Below are 20346 nucleotides of genomic sequence, written 5' to 3'. Positions count from 1 at the left end.
ACCGGTCGATCTCGGAGGGTGTGTCAGTCGATCGCCAGCCAGGCATTAAAAAAATAGTCCTAAAAATGAGCGATCATAAATCTTGACTATGACATCACTTTCGTCACTTGATTGACATTCACGGCACCCGAGGGTCTTCTGAGATGACGCTGGCTGCTGCCAGCTCATTAAAATTACCGACTGGAAGGCGAGAAACACTTTGCCGTGCGCGACCCGAAGGTCCCTGGTTCAATCCCCACCTAGTACCAACCTCGTCATGTCCGTTGTGTCCTGAGCAAGACACTTCACCCTTGCTCCTGATGGGTGCTGGTTAGCGCCTTGCATGGCAGCTCCCTCCATCAGTGTGTGAATGTGTGTGTGAATGGGTAAATGTGGAAGTAGTGTCAAAGCGCTTTGAGTACCTTGAAGGTAGAAAAGCGCTATACAAGTACAACCCATTTATTTCAACAGACTCTGGCGCGGTACCTGTTGTCAAAACTCCAAAGACCGACTGCACAGTTGCGCTAACAAAACAAGAGTCTCAGAAAGCTGGCGTGCACAAGCTAGCAAGCTACGGAGTTTGCCGACAATGTATTTCTTGTAAAGTGTATACAAAGGAGTAGGAAGCTGGACAAATAAGATGCCAAAAACCAACCACTTTCATGTGGTATTGGACAGAAAAGAGGACTTTTTTCTCCTCCATTCGAAAATGCGGACGTTTTTAGCACCACTGTCTGATTCCAATCACTGCAAGTCATCAGAATCAGGTAATACACCAACTTATATTCTTGTCTTCATGAAAGAAAGGAATCTATATGTGTTAAACATGCCTGTATTATCTTTAAACACCTTAACTTGTTAACAATATTAACTATATGTGTTAAACATGCTTGCATTATCTTTAAACACCTTTAACTTATTAACAATATTAACTATATGTGTTAAACATGCTTGTATTATCATTAAACACCTTTAACTTGTTAACAATATCAATTATATGTGTTAAACATGCTTGTATTATCTTTAAACACCTTTAACTTATTAATATTAACTATATGTATTAAACATGCTTGTATTATCATTAAACACCTTTAACTTGTTAACAATATTAACTATATGTATTAAACATGCTTGCATTATCTTTAAACACCTTTAACTTGTTAACAATATTAACTATATGTATTAAACATACTAGCATTATCATTAAACACCTTTAATTTATTAACAATATTAACTATATGTATTAAACATTCTTGTATTATCATTAAACACCTTTAATTTATTAACAATATTAACTATGTGTTAAACATGATTGCATTATCATTAAACACATTTAATTTATTAACAATATTAACTATATGTGTTAACATGCTTGTATTATCATTAAACACATTTAACTTATTAACAAAAACATATATTTCATAAATAAGTAAATATAAATTATATATATGAATGAGGTAGATCCCCACGTTTTGATTAATTGAAAAGTAGCTCGCCTGCAGAAAAAGTGTGAGCACCCCTGTCGTACAACAATAACTAACATTTCTGTGCGACCCGCTGGATATTTTCTAACTATAAAAACGATTCCAATGGTGAGAATCTGCACTTTTGAGTGACATATGGGTTACTACGGTAACCATAGGAAGCTCTGCTCCATGCAGACAAGGCACGGGACAGAGTGGGCGGGGCTTGTTTACAAGCCTGAGACGCTAGTGTCAGACGGAGGCAGATTTCTACAAGAAAGTTCTGCAGAACAGTAATATTTTATTAAGTGGATATTTTTAACCTTTGCTTTGATGTTTCGCCGTGTCTGTTACGTCTTTGTTGTTATTGCTCAATTGTAAAAGAGCTCATTCAAGGAGCAACGTTCATATATTCTCAATATTTAGTGTTTTATTGTTCATATTGTAAATCCCACATTCTGTATTTTCATGTGTATTCTGAGCGTCTTATTCAGTAAATAAATACTATTTCATTAAGTTTTTGAGATGGTCTGTTATAACGTTTTAAGTTATAATCGTTATTGAGTGTACCATCGTGTGATCGGCTTTTATCCTTTTTTTGCGGAATCTTGGGATTTTTTTCACTAATGGTTGGCAACCTCCACTGTTTCAAGTATTCATAAAAAGGGAGCCAAGCACATACAGCAGATTAAATGGCCTGTGGCGTGTAGTGCTGCATAACCTGCCTCTTCCTAAGACCCGTGTCACGTGACTTCAAACTTGACACTTCATTGGCTGGTTCTGAGACACGATCGATTGCTTTAGTCTCAATTTCCCGGAAGAGGGTCTTGCGTTTTGAAGCAGCAAATTTTTCTGCATTGAATTTTTCAAGACTGATTTTTTTTTACACTGAATTTTAAAGGGGAACATTATCACCAGACCTATGTAAGCGTCAATATATACCTTGATGTTGCAGAAAAAAGACCATATATTTTTTTAACCGATTTCCGAACTCTAAATGGGTGAATTTTGGCGAATTAAACGCCTTTCTATTATTCGCTCTCGGAGCGTGTGACGTCACATCGGGAAGCAATCCGCCATTTTCTCAAACACATTACAAACACCGAGTCAAATCAGCTCTGTTATTTTCCGTTTTTTCGACTGTTTTCCGTACCTTGGAGACATCATGCCTCATCGGTGTGTTGTCAGAGGGTGTAACAACACGAACAGGGACGGGATTCAAGTTGCACCAGTGGCCCAAAGATGCGAAAGTGGCAAGAAATTGGACGTTTGTTCCGCACACTTTACCGACGAAAGCTATGCTACGACAGAGATGGCAAGAATGTGTGGATATCCTGCGACACTCAAAGCAGATGCATTTCCAACGATAAAGTCAAAGAAATCTGCCGCCAGATCCCCAGGAAAAGAGAGCGGATGAGGGTATGTCTACAGAATATATTAATTGATGAAAAGTGGGCTGTCTGCACTCTCAAAGTGCATGTTGTTGCCAAATGTATTTCATATGCTGTAAACCTAGTTCATAGTTGTTAGTTTCCTTTAATGCCAAACAAACACATACCAATCGTTGGTTAGAAGGCGATCGCCGAATTCGTCCTCGCTTTCTCCCGTGTCGCTGGCTGTCGTGTCGTTTTCGTCGGTTTCGCTTGCATACGGTTCAAACCGATATGGCTCAATAGCTTCAGTTTCTTTTTCAATTTCGTTTTCGCTACCTGCCTCCACACTACAACCATCCGTTTCAATACATGCGTAATCTGTTGAATCGCTTAAGCCGCTGAAATACGAGTCTGAATCCGAGCTAATGTTGCTATACCTTGCTGTTCTATCCACCATGTTTGTTTGTGTTGGCTTCACTATGTGACGTCACAGGAAAATGGACGGGTGTATATAACGATGGTTAAAATCAGGCACTTTGAAGCTTTTTTTTTAGGGATATTGCGTGATGGGTAAAAGTTTGAAAAAAACTTCGAAAAATAAAATAAGCCACTGGGAACTGATTTTTAATGGTTTTAAACCTTCTGAAATGGTGATAATGTTCCCCTTTAAAAACTCTATTTTTTAAACACACACAAAATTCAGTTCACAAAATTGAAATGCAAAAAAAAAACAATTACATAAATTCAGTGTAGAAAAAAAAGCTGTAATAATAAAAAAGGTACAAATTAACCTCCATACTATGTGATAAATAAGTCTGTTTGTCTGATTGGTGGTGTAATGTTGAAGCAGCTGATCTACAGGATGCAACTCTAACAAAGTTTATAACACAGTATAACACTGTCTGGTCATTTACTTGACATTTGATTAATGACAAAACTACTGGAGTAAGTGCCTGGATGAGTTAATGAGGATTAAATATTATAATCTGTATAGTTATCTCGATGACTATGTGATTTCTTTCTAATCATATCTAAAAGTAACGCCTATTGCATGACAAACTTTACCTTTTTATCACTGCTGCTCATTCGGTCTTTGACTTCTTTGGCTTTTTGAATGGCTTTTAACACTTCCACTGTGTCCAACTCCTTCTCTGTTGTCACGTTGCTGTCCAGACACACCTGACGCAAAAGACGCAGAATGATTAGACCCAAAGCCTTAGCAGTAACAGTGCAGTGGAGTCCTCACAAAGAGTGATCCAGTACCTCTGCTGCACGGTCTCCAAACAGGGCCAGGACTTTGGTTCTGTAGTCGGGGATAATGCACATGGGGTTGGAAGACAGGTTGAGTTTCTCCAGACACGGCAGCGCGCCGATGTTTTTGATCTCCTCCAACTGAAAGAGAGAAAGGCGTGGTTTTGTCTACTGATTTGTGATAGTAGTTTTTAACTACGTTTACACTGCAGGCCAAAGTGGCCCAAATCGGATTTTTCTAAATCTCTAATGTATACATGCGCACAGACCCCAATGTGACCCCCATGCGCAGTTCGATGAAGTGAAAACAAAGGAAGTTGAATGGATTCTGTAAATGAACAAGGAAGTCGCTACTATTCCTACAAAATAAAATAAAAAGTCCCCACACCTTAAAAATGAGTGTTTTTTTAAGTGAAAAAACATTAAAGTAAGATAATGTGTGAATGGATATATATAGTGCAATATATTTGGGAGGGTTATAATATTTGTATGGCTGTCAAGTACACTGCAAAAAGTCAGTGTTCAAAAACAAGAAAAAAAAATACAGGTATTTTATTTGAACTAAGCAAAATTATCTGCCAATAGAACAAGAACATTTGGCTTGTCAAGTCTTTCCAAAACAAGTAAAATTAGCTAACCTCAATGAACCCAAAAATACCTTAAAATAAGTATATTCTCACTAATAACAACTGCACTACTATATGAGTACGCATTTTCTATTGTTTCATTGAAAATAAAACAGCAAAGTCCATTTGGCTGTCATCTGTTTTAATTATGAGACACAATTGTGTCAAAGTCATGATTTTTTTTTTCATGCTTGAAATGATAAATAAATAAATGATAAATGGGTTATACTTGTATAGCGCTTTTCTACCTTCAAGGTACTCAAAGCGCTTTGACAGTATTCCACATTCACCCATTCACACACACATTCACACACTGATGGCGGGAGCTGCCATGCAAGGCGCTAACCAGCAGCCATCAGGAGCAAGGGGTGAAGTGTCTTGCGACAAGGACACAACGGACGTGACTAGGATGGTAGAAGGTGGGGATTGAACCCCAGTAACCAGCAACCCTCCGATTGCTGGCACGGCCACTCTACCAACTTCGCCACGCAGTCCAATGATTATTTTAAAAAAGTAGTTTTAAACTTGTGAGTGTTGATGACACAGCTTTGCAACAGTTGATATTCTAGTTTCAAGCATGTTTCACTCAATATAGGTTATCAAATCTCAGCAACAAGCTGTAATATCTTACTGAGATCATTTACGACCAAAACCCTGAAAACAAGTAAAACACTCTAACATAAAATCTGCTTAGTGAGAAGAATTATCTTATCAGACAGAAAATAAGCAAATATCAAACTTATTTGAGATATTTCATCTTACTTAGATTTCAGTTTTTGCAGTGTAGAGGTGGATCGACGTTAGCTTTATTATCAACTCACATGTAAGCAAACAGGCCACAGCGTCAAATCCCATCCTTCAACAATCGCTATTTCTTCAGAATCAAAATATATATTCCTAATGGTCGTAACTACCATTAAGGACACCGAGGTCATGTCCTCAGTATTTTTTTAAGTGACAAGAAGAAAGTGATATGACTGACTGCAAATATACTTTGTGTGGGACATGGTGTGCGCTGTACATCTCACTGCGGTAGAGCATCCTCTCCCAATACACAATCTTTGGTCCTGCACAGCTGTACCCGCTACAACTCCAGACAACAACGTAACGCAATGAAGTCTACTTTTACTGTAAACATCATTCCATCCGAAATGTGCAGTCAGCATAACGTAAAGATTAAATTATAATGACGTAGCTAATGTGGATTTTACTGTCACGCACCTCGGAGCGCAACCAGCGTCTCGCCAACCGCCACCGCAGCACAGCTCCGGATTACAAGCCTGGTCAGAAGGTATGGCTGTCATCTCGTGGCTTACCTCTCCAAGTTTCCTCCAAGAAACTGCAGCCACGTTTTATTGGACCTTACACCATCGAGCGAGTTATCAACCCTTCAGCGGTTCGCCTACATCTTCCGGACTCTCTCAAGATCCATCCGTCCTTCCACGTCTCCCTACTCAAGCCTGTGTCTTCCAGTCCCTTGAGTCCTCCAGAGGTGCCTCCTCCTCCTCCCAGGCTGATCGATGGACACCAGGCGTTCACGGTCAAGGCCATTCTTGACGTGAGAAGAAGGGGCAGGGGTTTCCAGTATCTGGTCGACTGGGAGGGTTACAGCCCCGAGGACCGATCTTGGGTCCCGCGATCGCTTATCCTTGACCCTTCTCTCCTTACTGTTTTTTATGAACGTTTTCCCGAGAAGCCAGGTAAGCCGCCAGGTGGCGTCCTTTAAGGGGGGGGGGAGTACTGTTATGTTTGTTGTCTTCTACCTGCCTTCTCTATTGGTTTTTCAGTTTCTTCCACAGTCTTTTGTCCCCAACGAGGCACACCTGCTGCTAATCACTTCCTGGTAGCATTTAAGCGCGTCTCCACCAGCTGGTCCCCGCCGGTTATTGTTCCTGAACTCCGCTCTGACATGTGCTACCTTGATTCTGCTTCCCTGGTATGTTGCCTTCGCATATTTCTGTAATATTGACCTCGTTGTGTTTTTGTTTTCCTAGCCACCTTGTTTTGAGAGGACTAGTTTTTGCCACGCTGTGTGCGTCCTGACCTTTGCTCCGCCAACCTCTGAAAGAGACTACTTTTGTTATATTTCCCTTGGTGTGCACTTTTGCCCCATCACCCTTAGTTACCATTTTGGACTTATTAAATATTTTCATTTGTTATCGCGTCCCTTGCCTCCATTCTCTGCATCCCGGGGTCCACCATTGAACTCTATCCTAACATTTACCTGAATGAAATTGATGTGAAACGCTGTCAGTATAATACTGTCGTGTCAGTCACGTGCCGCCCCGCCCGACATGCAAAGGGTGGAGGGGTTTGTGTGAAGAAGCGCATGTCAAATGTAAATTATTGAATGACAAGGTGCGTCACATGACATTTTACTTTAAATGTATTCTTGGACAAATCATGCTCTGTCACTGATTACAATTTCAGGATACATTTCTCCCTTTACTTCCGGTGGCCGTCGTGACGCGCGTGACTAGGACATGAACTGCAGTGTAGAATGTTCAATTCCATTTCGGAGCTGAAATAAAGTTATTAAACCAGGCCTGTGCTTTGAACTTAATGAAAAAGACTGAAAATAAGCCGGGGGTCTGGGGCCAATTTTATAGCAAATTTCTGTCTCTTCGACTCCCTCTCCACTTCGAACTGCTCCAAATGCAAAAATCATGAAGAGTACAAACACTGTTTATTCTTTTAGCTAACTTCCTTTATCTGAATAGCCATTTGTGATTTATAGCAGAAAATAACAAATATATTGCAGTCATGTTTATGTTTCAGAAATGATTCAACTACTCAATGTCAAACTATAAACAGAAGAAATAATGAACAAAATGTTAGTTACTGTCTTGTACTAAAACAGCAATGAAAATGAAATGTAGCATTTAGACAGACTATACCAGGGGTCGGCAACACAAAATGTTGAAAGAGCCATATTGGACCAAAAATACAAAAAAAAATCTGTCTGGAGCCGCAAAAAATTAAAAGCCATATTACATGCAGATAGTGTGTCATGAGATATAAATTGAATTAAGAGGACTTAAAGGAAACTAAATGACCTCAAATATAGCTACAAATGAGGCATTATGATGCAATATGTACATATAGCTAGCCTAAATAGCATGTTAGCATCGATTAGCTTGCAGTCATGCAGTGACCAAATATCTGATTAGCACTCCACACAAGTCAATAACATCAACAAAAGTCACCTCTGTGGAAAGTTTGGTGGACAAAATGAGACAGAAAAAGAAGTGGCATAAAACACGTCCTAGAAAGTCGGAGAAAGTTATACATGTAAACAAACTACGGTGAGTTCAAGGACCGCCAAAATTAGTAGGACAAAACGGCGCTCGCCAAATACTCGAATCAGTGAAGCATGTTTAATATAAACAGTGTGCTTTATAACAATTAGGGAGGTTTGTGTCATGTTTGTCCTCCTACAGAAACCATATTAAAACAAAAAATAGATCGTTTTCCCCTCATCTTTTTCCATTTTTCATACATTTCTGAAAAAGCTCCAGAGAGCCACTAGGGCGGCGCTAAAAGAGCCGCGGGTTGCTGACCCCTGGACTATACTGTAGCAAAAGTCATCACATGTCTGCCACAATCATGTGTGTTCTTAAATGTGTATTCTACCTCTTTCATGTTGAAAGCAGTTTTGATTTGGCTTACATGGTAAACAACTCAAATGAATGTTTTATCCAGACGCATACATTTGTCCAAATGTGACCAAGAAGACGCATTGTGGGTTTCCTGGACTTTGTCTACATCGATAAAAAAAATAATCTAAGAAAGAGAATCCCTTTGCCATCTTCCACTAGTTTTTTTAGTATATAAATCGCCCGCAAGAATATTCCCTCTTCTCTTCTCCGACTCTCTCGTCGTCATTTGGGATGTCTGTTGTGATTTCCCTTCCTGGTTCCATGACCTATCTTGCCTCTGATTGGCCTGTCCGTAATGTTTTGCCCTAATCTTAACCAATCGTGATTCATCATATTACACTAACCAACCAATCATGGATTTTCTTATACGTAAACCAACCAATCATCATTGATGTTTCCTGTATATTTTGTCCCCTGCCCTTGGAGTTGCTTCGCTACGTATATTTGATTTTTAAGTTAATCATTTTTAATGGAAAACCGTAGTTTTTACCACTGAATTATCAAAAACCGTGGTCATTGTAGGTCGGAAAAAACTAAGAAAAACAAAAAGTATTTTTATGGATTTCCGACAACAGACAGAAAAATCATATGCCTGTTAAACTTATGTTTAACAGGCAAGAAATCTGCGTTCAAAGAACTCCGGCTTATTAGTGATTCCCAGAGCCCAAAAAAAGTCTGCGGGCTGTAGAGCGTTTTCTATTGGGGCTCCAGTACTATGGAATGCCTTCCTGGTAACAGTTCGAGATGCTACCTCAGTAGAAGCATTTAAGTCCCATCTTAAAACTCATTTGTATACTCTAGCCTTTAAAATAGACCCCCTTTTTAGACCAGTTGATCTGCCGTTTCTTTTCTTTTCTCCTCTGCCCCCCTCTCCCTTGTGGGGGGGGGGGAGAAAAGAAACGGCAGATCAACTGGTCTAAAAAGGGGGTCTATTTTAAAGGCTAGAGTATACAAATGAGTTTTAAGATGGGACTTAAATGCTTCTACTGAGGGGGGCACAGGTCCGGTGGCCATGGATGAAGTGCTGGCTGTCCAGAGTCGGGACACGGGGTGCGCTCGCCTGTGCATCGGTTGGGGACATCTCTGCGCTGCTGACCCGTCTCCGCTCGGGATGGTCTCCTGCTGACCCCACTATGGACTGGACTCTCACTATTATGTTAGATCCACTATGTACTGGACTTTCGCAATATTATGCTAGACCCAATCGACGTCAATTGCATCCGGTCTCTCCTCGAGGGGGGTGGGGGGTCACCCACATCTGCGGTCCTCTCCAAGGTTTCTCATAGTCATTCACATTGACATCCCACTGGGTTGTGAGTTTTTCCTTGCCCTTATGTGGGCTCTGAACCAAGGATGTCGTTGTGGCTTGTGCAGCCCTTTGAGACACTTGTGATTTAGGACTATATAAATAAACATTGATTGATTGATGCTTTATTGATGTTAAAATTGTCTAGTAAGCTTAACTTCATAGTAATTAAATAAAAGTGGATTGTTCATTGTGTTGCTCAAGGTGATGGGATACCCATGATACTTTCAAGGCTCCTCTTGGACCACCATTTTTTGACCTCGGTATTTCTCAAATCCTGGTAACGGCCCTGATATTCATACATTACAAAGAGCTTATTATTTGCGCACTATGGACTAGTGATGCACTGAAATTTGATATGTCATCTTAGTGACATCATGCACAAAAGTGCAGTTTATTTGTTTTAAACTATTGTAGTGGCATTCTGTACAAAAAGTGCATTTTTAATTTAGTGTTGTTTTGATGTCATCTTAGTGACATCATGCACTAAAGTGCACTAATGGCTTGTTTTAAAATGTCTCGGACAATCTTGCACTTTCTGTTTTGAAATGACATGAATGTTTGTGCCACTGCTTAATAACTGTTTAACAAATACACTTTTAGTTGTGATTTCCCTCTGCATGAAAGTTTAAAAGTAGCATATATTAATGCAGTATGAAGAAGAATGTTTTAATGTAGACACATAGAATCATCATACTGCTGTGATTATATGCATCAAGTGTTCATTCAAGGCAAAGGCAAAATATGGAGATATATATGGTGTATCGTGACATGGCCTGAAAATATTGAGATATTAATAAAAGGCCATATCGCCCAGCCCTACTTGAGGGCAAAATAAATCAGATTTGGTGTGCAGTATAAACGGGGCCTTTGACATAGCAACCTGTGATGGGGTTACCTGGGCCAGCTGGTTGTGGCTGAGGTCCAAGTCGACCAGAGAGTAGAGTTTACTGAGGCCCGTCAGTCGGTCCAGTTGGTTTCCGGCCAGACTGAGAGTTTTGATGTTGCCCAGACGCGTGTGAGCCGCCTCCAGTATGCACAGCTTGTTATAGGACAGATCCACGTGGACCAGGTTGTACAGGTGCTGCAACCACAGAGATCAGGACGAAGTGAATTGTTTTCTAGCAGCACCTCAGATCCAAACCAGAGTCAATTTGAGTCAACGTCTGCTGCATGCCGTCACATACCTGGAGGTTCTCCACTGAGGAGAGCTGGTTGTGGCTCAGATCGAGAAATTCTACCTTGGGTATTAGTTTCTACATATTGTGAGATGTTGAAGAAAATTAGAGACAAGAGAGAATGAAAAGCACGTAGCGATTGCAAATGGAGGACGTGTCTCACCACTGAGTCGTCTATGGTGCTGATGGCGTTGTGGCTCATGTCCAGCGTGGTCAGGTTTCGCCACAGGGGAACAACGGCGGTCACGGGGCAGTCGGACTCCGCCCCCTCTGCTTTCCACTGTGAGAACTCACTCGCCTCCGGGACAAGGACCAGCTGAGGAGCATGGCCAACATTTGTTAGTACATAAGATACATGATGACATACTTCATGTGTAAATAAACAGTACCATCATGGTGTCTGTGGAATGGTGGATGTTCAGAGTGGACAGAGTTGACCTCAGAGACGACAAACCTTCAATTTGCTGAGCGCTGCACTCGCTGATCTGAGGACAAGTAAGACATTGGCCGACGGCGTAAATTCTAAATATGACTGAACAGGAGCAAAGCTATCTGCAGACTAGGGTTGTCCGGATACCAATAAATGTATATCAATACTTTTCATACTTTTCCAAATAAAGGGAACTAGGAAAAAACTTCAATATTGGCTTTAATTTAACAGAAAATCCTACAATACCATAACCATCCATCCATCCATTTTCTGCCGCTTGTCCCTTTATGTTTCCTAATGCACTCAAATAACAATTTTACAAGGTTAAAATATAAATTAAAGGGCATTAAGGGACAAGCCGTAGAAAATGGATGGATGGACGGATAAACACATTGGGCTTTTCTTGTTGCACTCAAAGAACAATTTATAATTTCCCATATTACATATAGTCTGCCATAATAAAGGATTTGAATATAATACAAAGCTTTATTGACATTATATTAACTAGATGAGGCAATTCCTGAAGGAAATGCATGTGAATGCTCCAATGCTGACAACATGTAGTATGAATGTAAGAATAGTTTTGAAGGTTGAAATGGTTTCAATGTTGAAGAGTTTTAATTTCCAGGAAAAACGGAATTTGGTTTGGAACTTGGGAAAGTGATGTCGGAATGGTTTGAATGGGTTGAAAAATGTGGGAATTGTGCAACTTGGAAAAAATGTCCCATTCATTTCAATGGGGACTTCCTGGAAATTTGGGAAAAGCAGGATTTTAAAAAAAAATTATTAGGAGCATGAATGTCCTGAACGAGCTGAATTGGTTGGTGTTGGAATTGTTTTAATTTGTCACAAAATGTGGAAGTAGTAACAGTTTTTTAATTGAAAAATGGTATTATGAAATTTCGGGAAAACCGGGAATTTTTTTAAGTTCTTAAACCAACTTGCTTTTTGTGGAATGGTTGAAATGGGTTGAAAAATGTGTAAGGAGTCATCGCACTAAAAAAGGTTAGATGATTTGACGGTGGAACGGTTGAAATGGGTTAAAAAATGTGGAAGGAGTAGTTGCCAGAAAAGGGTGGAAATAGGGCTTTGGAAAACCAGGAATTCGGGAAAATTCTGGAATTTTTTGGAACTTAGAAACATGGTTGTTTGAATCAAGAGGATGGTGGAATGTATTGAAGGTGGAATGGTATGCATTGGTTGAAAAATGTGGAAATGGTGAAAGGTTGAAAAAGGGCCAATTCATTTTAAATGGGAAAAATGTCTCTGAAAACCTGGAATTCTGGGAAATCTGAGAATTTTAGGAATTAGTCAAGGGAAAGCCCGCAATTCCCGAATAGGCTGAGCAGTTTGAAGTTGGAACAGTTTGAATAGGATGAAAAATGTGGAAGGTAGAGCACAACAAAATCTGGAGAAGAAGAAGAATAAATAGATGAATTTTGGTATAGAAAACCAATTATTCATGATTCATTGTTGCTACTACTGGTCTGTGCTTTGATAAAAATACAATTATTAGTAAGTACTAAAAACAAAACTAGGGTTAAATGTACACAGATAAGCCATGTAGCAGGTAAAACACATTTGTTAAAAGATAAAACACAAATTGAAGCAATTTGTTACAAAATTCAGTCATTTCACTTGCATTAGTTGACGCTAATTGGCATCAATCCAAGCAGCTGTGTGTGCGTCTACATAGGAGATGGTTAAGTCATGAAAGTAGTGTACGTGTGTTTGTGAGAAGGGCAATGTGTTGGCTGAGTGACGTCAGTGAATGAGTGGGCGAGTAAAGAGAGAGAGAGGGAACGCGTGCACTGCGCAGTAGAGTGATGAACGAGTCCGTTTGTGTCCTGCAAAACTAATAATAAAGCAACCAGAATGTCACGAATCGGCGGCCTCGTCATTCTGACCCGAAAGCGGAGATTAGCAGACCCATTTCCGGGTAAAGTGAAGGGTGTTATCCCCGACAAAAACATCGACGTCTCCCCTGTGCTCGACAATGGTCTGCACCGGAACAGGTGTGACAACTACATTATCACCAGTCACTCTTTCCTTGCTTATTATTTAAATGTTTACCTAAGTTTGAAGCAAAGGTGGTAGTACTAATGGCCACATTTGGTGAGGCGTGTTTTAAAGCAACACTTCTCTTCCTTGTCTAAAGCGTCATCTTTATCGTAAGTTTTGAAGCCCAAATACCTCCACCACTCTCTTTATTAACCAGTAGAATTGTAGTTTTTTTGCCATTCTTTCTGGTACTTTTCAAAGGCAGTATAGTACCGATTTCAATTAATTAGTATCGCGGTACTTTATTAGTACCGGTATACCGTACAACCCTAACGCGAACAAACTTGAAGTCGTTTACCTCGATCTGCAGCAGTGATTTGAAAAAAGAGAGGTCAAAAGGAAGACTGCTCTCCAGGATGTTACTGGTTCCTACTGGACCTGCGGTCCCTGAGATCTGACCAACAGAGAGAAAACCGTGAGAATACAGGAGTGAAGTTTAGGATTGGCATTGAAGAATAGCGCTGAGAGGCGGGACCTTGAGGTAGCGCAGCCTGCAAGTGAAGTCCAGGATGTGTCCCAGGTCGGTCTTGGCATCCCCGTTGCAGCATGTCGGTTTGGCCAGACGGAGCTGCTGGGAAACGGCGTGAAGCTGCAGAGGCCGCAGAGAAAACACCTCGCCCGCCTGCAGCAACTGCTCACCTACGTCACATAGATCCACAGCCAGAACATTTGAATCTCGGCCACAAAAAAAGGATTGTGTGTTATATTTAGGATTACATTTGGTTCATTTATTTGTAGGACATCTAGCACTTTCAGAAAACTCTTGCTAGTGTTGATTTTCATGACTAAAAATGTTTCTTAGTTATCGTCAACGACCTATTTTGCGACTACAACAGGTCTTGTTTTGAATTTAGTTTTTAAGATGCTCTGCAATAACCTCATTAGAAATGGTTTGAAAACAACTTCATACATGCGTTATCCTTTACACCAGTGGTTCTCAAACTTTTTTCACAAACTAACACCTCAGAAAACATTAAAATACAGCAGAGTAGTAGGCCTAAATAATCAATAAAAAAGGCAGGGATTTATAAATTTTTAGATTAAGAATCATTACAAATAAGAATCGCAGGTAATCTAAAAATCTATAAATCCCTGACTTTTTTTATTGATTATTTAGGCCGACTACACTGCTGTATTTTAATGTTTTCTGAGGTGTTACTTTGTGAAAAAAGTTTGAGAACCACTAAAAATGTGTTTTTCAATCTGTCCTGTCCACATACTTGCCAACCTTGAGACCTCCAAATTCGGGAGATTTGGGGGGGTTGAGGTGAGCGGGGCTAAGGGGGAGGAGTATATTTATAGCTAGAATTCACTGAAATTTAAGTATTTCTTATATATATATATATATATATATATATATATATATATATAAATTAAATTAAATACTTGACTTTCAGTGAATTCCAGCTATATATATACACACATACATATGTATTTTATTATGTATATATATATATATATATATATATATATATATATATATATAGATATATATATATATATATATATACATACATATAAATAAAATAAATATTTGAATTTCAGTGTTCATTTATCTACACATATAGACACATAACACTCCTCTACTCATTGTTGTATTTGAAAGTGCAGTGCTTTGCAGCCAGTAGCACAGCCTTTGAAGGAGCATAGGTATGGGCAGTGTAATATTCTGGGCTGGAGTCAATAACCAGGCGAGGTGATGAAGTTACGTCTCTTTACTTCATACTTCAGAACCGACTCCCACACTTGCCGACAGTGTGCGCAATACAACGTAAACCGTTGGCCAACCAAAAAGTAACCTACACTATAGTGTTCTGTGGTTATGTTTTGGTTGGCCAAGCGGACGTGACGAGAGGCTGTCCTCACTCAGGTCCGCACGGACCTGGAGGGGGCGTGCCTTAAATTCGGCTGGAAATCGGGAGAAATTCGGGAGAATGGTTGTCCCGGGAGATTTTCGGGAGAGGCACTGAAATTCGGGAGTCTCCCGGAAAATTCGGGAGGGTTGGCAAGTATGCCTGTCCAACCACTCAGGCAAATTACATTATTGATCCGGCCAGCGAATGAATTATCTATGGCCTTCGGGATGATATTTGATTAGTATTATTAGAACCGGCCCGCAGGCCACAGCCGCCTGCTGCTGTTGTTTTGCACGCACCAATACTCCATTCCCCACAATGCAACGGTAGCCCGCTAACTCACTGCAGTGCCGCAAGTGGGCCTCGGCTTCTTTATTTATCAGCATTCAGGCTCGATGTCAACTTTCAGAAACCCCCCTCCCCAATAATGGCTAAACGAAAGGTGGACGGTGAGAACAGGGGGTTTCAAACCAGGTGGGAGGCAGAGTACATGTTCATGGAGGTAAAAGGCAAACGTGCGTGTCTTCTGTGTGGAGAAAGTGTGACTGTAATGAGAGAATATAATCTAAGAATCACAAACACAAAGACAAGAATATGGACACGGAACAAAGGCTACAGAAGGTGGAAGAATTAAAACAAGGTCTTAAGTCTCGGCAGGCTCTAGTCACAAAAGCCACATCACAAAGCTATGGTGTCGTTTTGATAACCGACACCATGTTTAAAGGGGAACATTATTACAATTTCAGAAGGGTTAAAACCATTAAAAATCAGTTCCCAGTGGCTTATTATATTTTTCGAAGTTTTTGTCAAAATTTTACCCATCACGCAATATCCCTAAAAAAAGCTTCAAAGTGCCTGATTTTAACCATCGTTATATACACCCGTCCATTTTCCTGTGACGTCACATAGTGATGCCAACACAAACAAACATGGCGGAAAGAACAGCAAGCTATAGCGACATTAGCTCGGATTCAGACTCGGATTTCAGCGGCTTAAGCGATTCAACAGATTACGCATGTATTGAAACTGATGGTTGTAGTGTGGAGGCAGGTAGCGAAAACGAAATTGAAGAAGAAACTGAAGCTATTGAGCCATATCGGTTTGAACCGTATGCAAGCGAAACCGACGAAAACGACACGACAGCCAGCGACACGGGAGAAAGCGAGGACGAATTCGGCGATCGCCTTCTAACCAATGATTGGTATGTGTTTGTTTGGCATTAAAGGAAACTAACAACTATGAACTAGGTTTACAGCATATGAAATACATTTGGCAACAACATGCACTTTGAGAGTGCAGACAGCCCAATTTTCATCAATTAATATATTCTGTAGACATACCCTCATCCGCGCTCTATTCCTGAAAGCTGATCTGTCCAGTTTTGGAGTTGATGTCAGCAGGCCAGGGAAGCTAGGGTCGATATTCTTCTCTTGATCATCTTCGGTGGCATAAGGGACAGTGTGAGCCAAGACATCCAGGGGGTTTAGCTCGCTCGTCTGCGGGAACAAACTGCCGCCATTGCTTGCCGTGCTACCGAGGTCCTTTGTCCCTGAATTGCTCACACACTCCGGCAGATTCAATGGGGGTCTGGCGGCAGATTTCTTTGACTTTATCGTTGGAAATGCATCTGCCTTGAGTGTCGCAGGATATCCACACATTCTTGCCATCTCTGTCGTAGCATAGCTTTCGTCGGTAAAGTGTGCGGAACAAACGTCCAATTTCTTGCCACTTTCGCATCTTTGGGCCACTGGTGCAACTTGAATCCGTCCCTGTTCGTGTTGTTACACCCTCCGACAACACACCGACGAGGCATGATGTCTCCAAGGTACGGAAAACAGTCGAAAAAACGGAAAATAACAGAGCTGATTTGACTCGGTGCTCCGAGAGCGAATATTAGAAAGGTGTTTAATTCGCCAAAATTCACCCATTTAGAGTTCGGAAATCGGTTAAAAAAATATATGGTCTTTTTTCTGCAACATCAAGGTATATATTGACGCTTACATAGGTCTGGTGATAACTTTCCCCTTTAATTATAATTGTAATATTTGAATAATGATAAATGGCAGTTGTTGTGGCAGTATGCGGATTTCACCAATGCGGTGGTTTGTGGAAACAATCGGTTGCATATCCAAACATTTTTAATAAACTGCCAACGTTAGAATGCTAAACAGGAAGTGCTTAACGTTTAATGGCTTTGTAAAAACACTGAGACAAAGTCTAAGTTCATTGTGTTCTTCATGGTGTTTTTGAAACTGCACCAATTGTTTTTCCCTCAGGGGTTTTCAACGTACGTCAAGCCTTTTGCCAAGAGGATTATTTGTAGTACCGTATTTTTTGGACTATAAGTCGCAGTTTTTTTTCATAGTTTGGCCGGGGGTGCGACTTATACTCAGGAGCGACATATGTGTGAAATTATTAACACATTAGCGTAAAATATCAAATAAGATTATTTATCTCATTCACGTAAGAGACTAGACGTATAAGATTTCATGGGATTTAGCGATTAGGAGTGACAGATTGTTTGGTAAACGTATAGCATGTTCTATATGTTATAGTTATTTGAATGACTCTTACCATAATATGTTACGTTAACATACCAGTTGGTTATTTATGCCTCATATAACGTACACTTATTCAGCCTGTTGTTCACTATTCTTTATTTATTTTAAATTGCCTTTCAAATGTCTATTCTTGCTGTTGGCTTTTATCAAATACAATTCCCCAAAAAAATGCGACTTATACTCCAGTGCGACTTATATATGTTGTTTTCCTTCTTTATTATGCATTTTCGGCCGGTGCGACTTATACTCCAGCGCGACTTATACTCCGAAAAATACGGTATGTAGATTTTCGGAATGTACTTGTTGTATTTTTTTTTACATTATCTGAAGTTGTCTTTATTTTTAAGTTATCATGCCATGATTTTACCAGTTTGGCCCGTGTGGGAATAGATTTTCCTTCATGCGGCCCTTGAGCTAAAATGAGTTTGACACCCCTGATGTAGAGGATCATATCTGCTGTACATATTTACTTTAGAAAAAATCAGTGTGGGATACTTGCCTTATTTGTAATTTGACTTTATTAAATGTTTAGGAAGTATTTTGTTAAACAAAACCAGTTTTGTTTTAAGTAATATAGAAATTTATCAGAGCAGTTATCTATTTTATGGAGGAATGTAATTAATCATGGAACTGGCACCCAACGTAATTAAAAAAGTATAGATTCTGAATCGAAATGTATATTTTTGGCCACTTTGAACTGTAAAACTATGTTTTGAGTATTTAATTGAGTGATTCTTTGGCGCACCACTAGATGGAGCCCATACACCACAGTTTCTGCTGTATGCTTTATATTTTGGTTGACCAAATTAACTGTCATTTTAGTCAACTAAAATGTAAAGTTAAATTAAGTGAATTTAGATGACTAAAACAAAAATAATTGTCAAAGGACTATGACTAAAACTAAATCAAACACTATCAAAATTAACACTGTTGACGATAACTAAGAGAAACATTTTAGTCAACAAACTGAACACTGGCTAACACAAGAGTTAAAAAAGCTAAAATTAGCAAATAGGGTATTTTTAACCTGTAGACCCTCGGCCATGATGTTAAGGGGGAACATTATCACAATTTCAGAATGGTTAAAACCATTAAAAATCAGTTCCCAGTGGCTTATTATATTTTTCGAAGTTTTTTTCAAAATTTTACCCATCACGCAATATCCCTAAAAAAAGCTTCAAAGTGCCTGATTTTAACCATCGTTATAAACACCCGTCCATTTTCCTGTGACGTCACATAGTGAAGCCAACAAAAACAAACATGGCGGAAAGAACAGCAAGCTATAGCGGCGACATTAGCTCGGATTCAGACTCGGATTTCAGCGGCTTAAGCGATTCAACAGATTACGAATGTATTAAAACGGATGGTTGTAGTGTGGAGGCAGGTAGCGAAAACGAAATTGAAGAAGAAACAGAAGCTATTGAGTCATATCGGTTTGAACCGTATGCAAGCGAAACCGACGAAAACGACACGACAGCCAGCGACACGGGAGAAAGCGAGGACGAATTCGGCGATCGCCTTCTAACCAACGATTGGTATGTGTTTGTTTGGCATTAAAGGAAACTAACAACTATGAACTAGGTTTACAGCATATGAAATACATTTGGCAACAACATGCACTTTGAGAGTGCAGACAGCCCAATTTTCATCAATTACCGTATTTTCCGCACTATTAGCCGCACCTAAAAACCACAAATTTACTCAAAAGCTGACAGTGCGGCTTATAACCCGGTGCGCTTTATATATGGATTAACATTAAGATTCATTTTCATAAAGTTTCGGTCTCGCAACTACGGTAAACAGCCGCCATCTTTTTTCCCCGTAGAAGAGGAAGTGCTTCTTCTTCTACGCAAGAAACCGCCAAGGTAAGCACCCGCCCCCATAGAACATGAAGCGCTTCTTCTTCTACTGTAAGCAACCACCCGCCCGCGTAGAAGAAGAAGAAGAAGCGCGCGGATATTACGTTTCATTTCCTTTGTGTGTTTACATCTGTAAAGACCACAAAATGGCTCCTACTAAGCGACAGGTTTCCGGTTCATGAAAAGACGCAATCTCTCCATCCACACACGGACTACTATTTCACAGCAACTGCCTAAAGACTTTCAAGAAAAGCTGGCTACTTTCCGTGCATATTGTAAAAACAAGATAGCTGAAAAAAAGATCCGGCCAGAGAACATTATCAACATGGACGAGGTTCCACTGACTTTTGATATTCCTGTGAACCGCACTGTGGATACAACGGGAGCACGTACGGTGAATATTCGCACCACAGGGAATGAGAAGTCATCCTTCACTGTGGTTCTAGCTTGCCATGCTAATGGCCAGAAACTTCCACCCATGGTGATATTCAAAAGGAAGACCTTGCCAAAAGAGACCTTTCCAGCCGACGTCATCATAAAAGCTAACTCGAAGGGATGGATGGATGAAGAAGAAAAAGAAAAAGATGAGCGAGTGGTTAAGGTAAGTTTACGCGAAGAGGCCGGGTGGCTTTTTTCACGCAGCTCCGTCCATGTTGATATACGACTCCATGTGTGCCCACATCACGCTGGTTTTTAATATATTATTAAAGTTTGACTGACCTATCTGACTGTTTTTTTGACATT

At 40.1% G+C, this 20346-nt stretch overlaps 1 protein-coding gene across 4 annotated transcripts in view; it reads right to left on the bottom strand.

Moving 5' to 3' along the window:
- The window catches only part of nisch (nischarin), a 102121-nt gene that overhangs the window by 50271 nt on the left and 31504 nt on the right, over positions 1-20346 (bottom strand). For all 4 annotated transcript variants that reach the window (XR_009814202.2, XM_061940541.2, XM_061940519.2 and 1 more), the window contains 8 exons: positions 13802-13965; positions 13625-13720; positions 11225-11320; positions 10999-11151; positions 10845-10913; positions 10556-10741; positions 4079-4207; positions 3881-3994 (listed from right to left, as the gene is read on the bottom strand). Coding sequence is in view for 3 of the 4 variants with exons in the window: in XM_061940541.2 (XP_061796525.1) it covers positions 3881-3994; positions 4079-4207; positions 10556-10741; positions 10845-10913; positions 10999-11151; positions 11225-11320; positions 13625-13720; positions 13802-13965 (1007 nt within the window). In the remaining variant the exon portion in view is untranslated. The remainder of the gene's footprint in view (positions 1-3880; positions 3995-4078; positions 4208-10555; positions 10742-10844; positions 10914-10998; positions 11152-11224; positions 11321-13624; positions 13721-13801; positions 13966-20346) is intronic.

The sequence above is a fragment of the Nerophis lumbriciformis genome, linkage group LG03 (genome assembly GCF_033978685.3).
Source record: "Nerophis lumbriciformis linkage group LG03, RoL_Nlum_v2.1, whole genome shotgun sequence".
In the NCBI taxonomy this organism is placed as follows: Eukaryota; Metazoa; Chordata; class Actinopteri; order Syngnathiformes; family Syngnathidae; genus Nerophis; species Nerophis lumbriciformis.
Note: the sequence above shows the minus strand (reverse complement) of the source record. Positions and strands in the feature narration are given on the sequence as shown.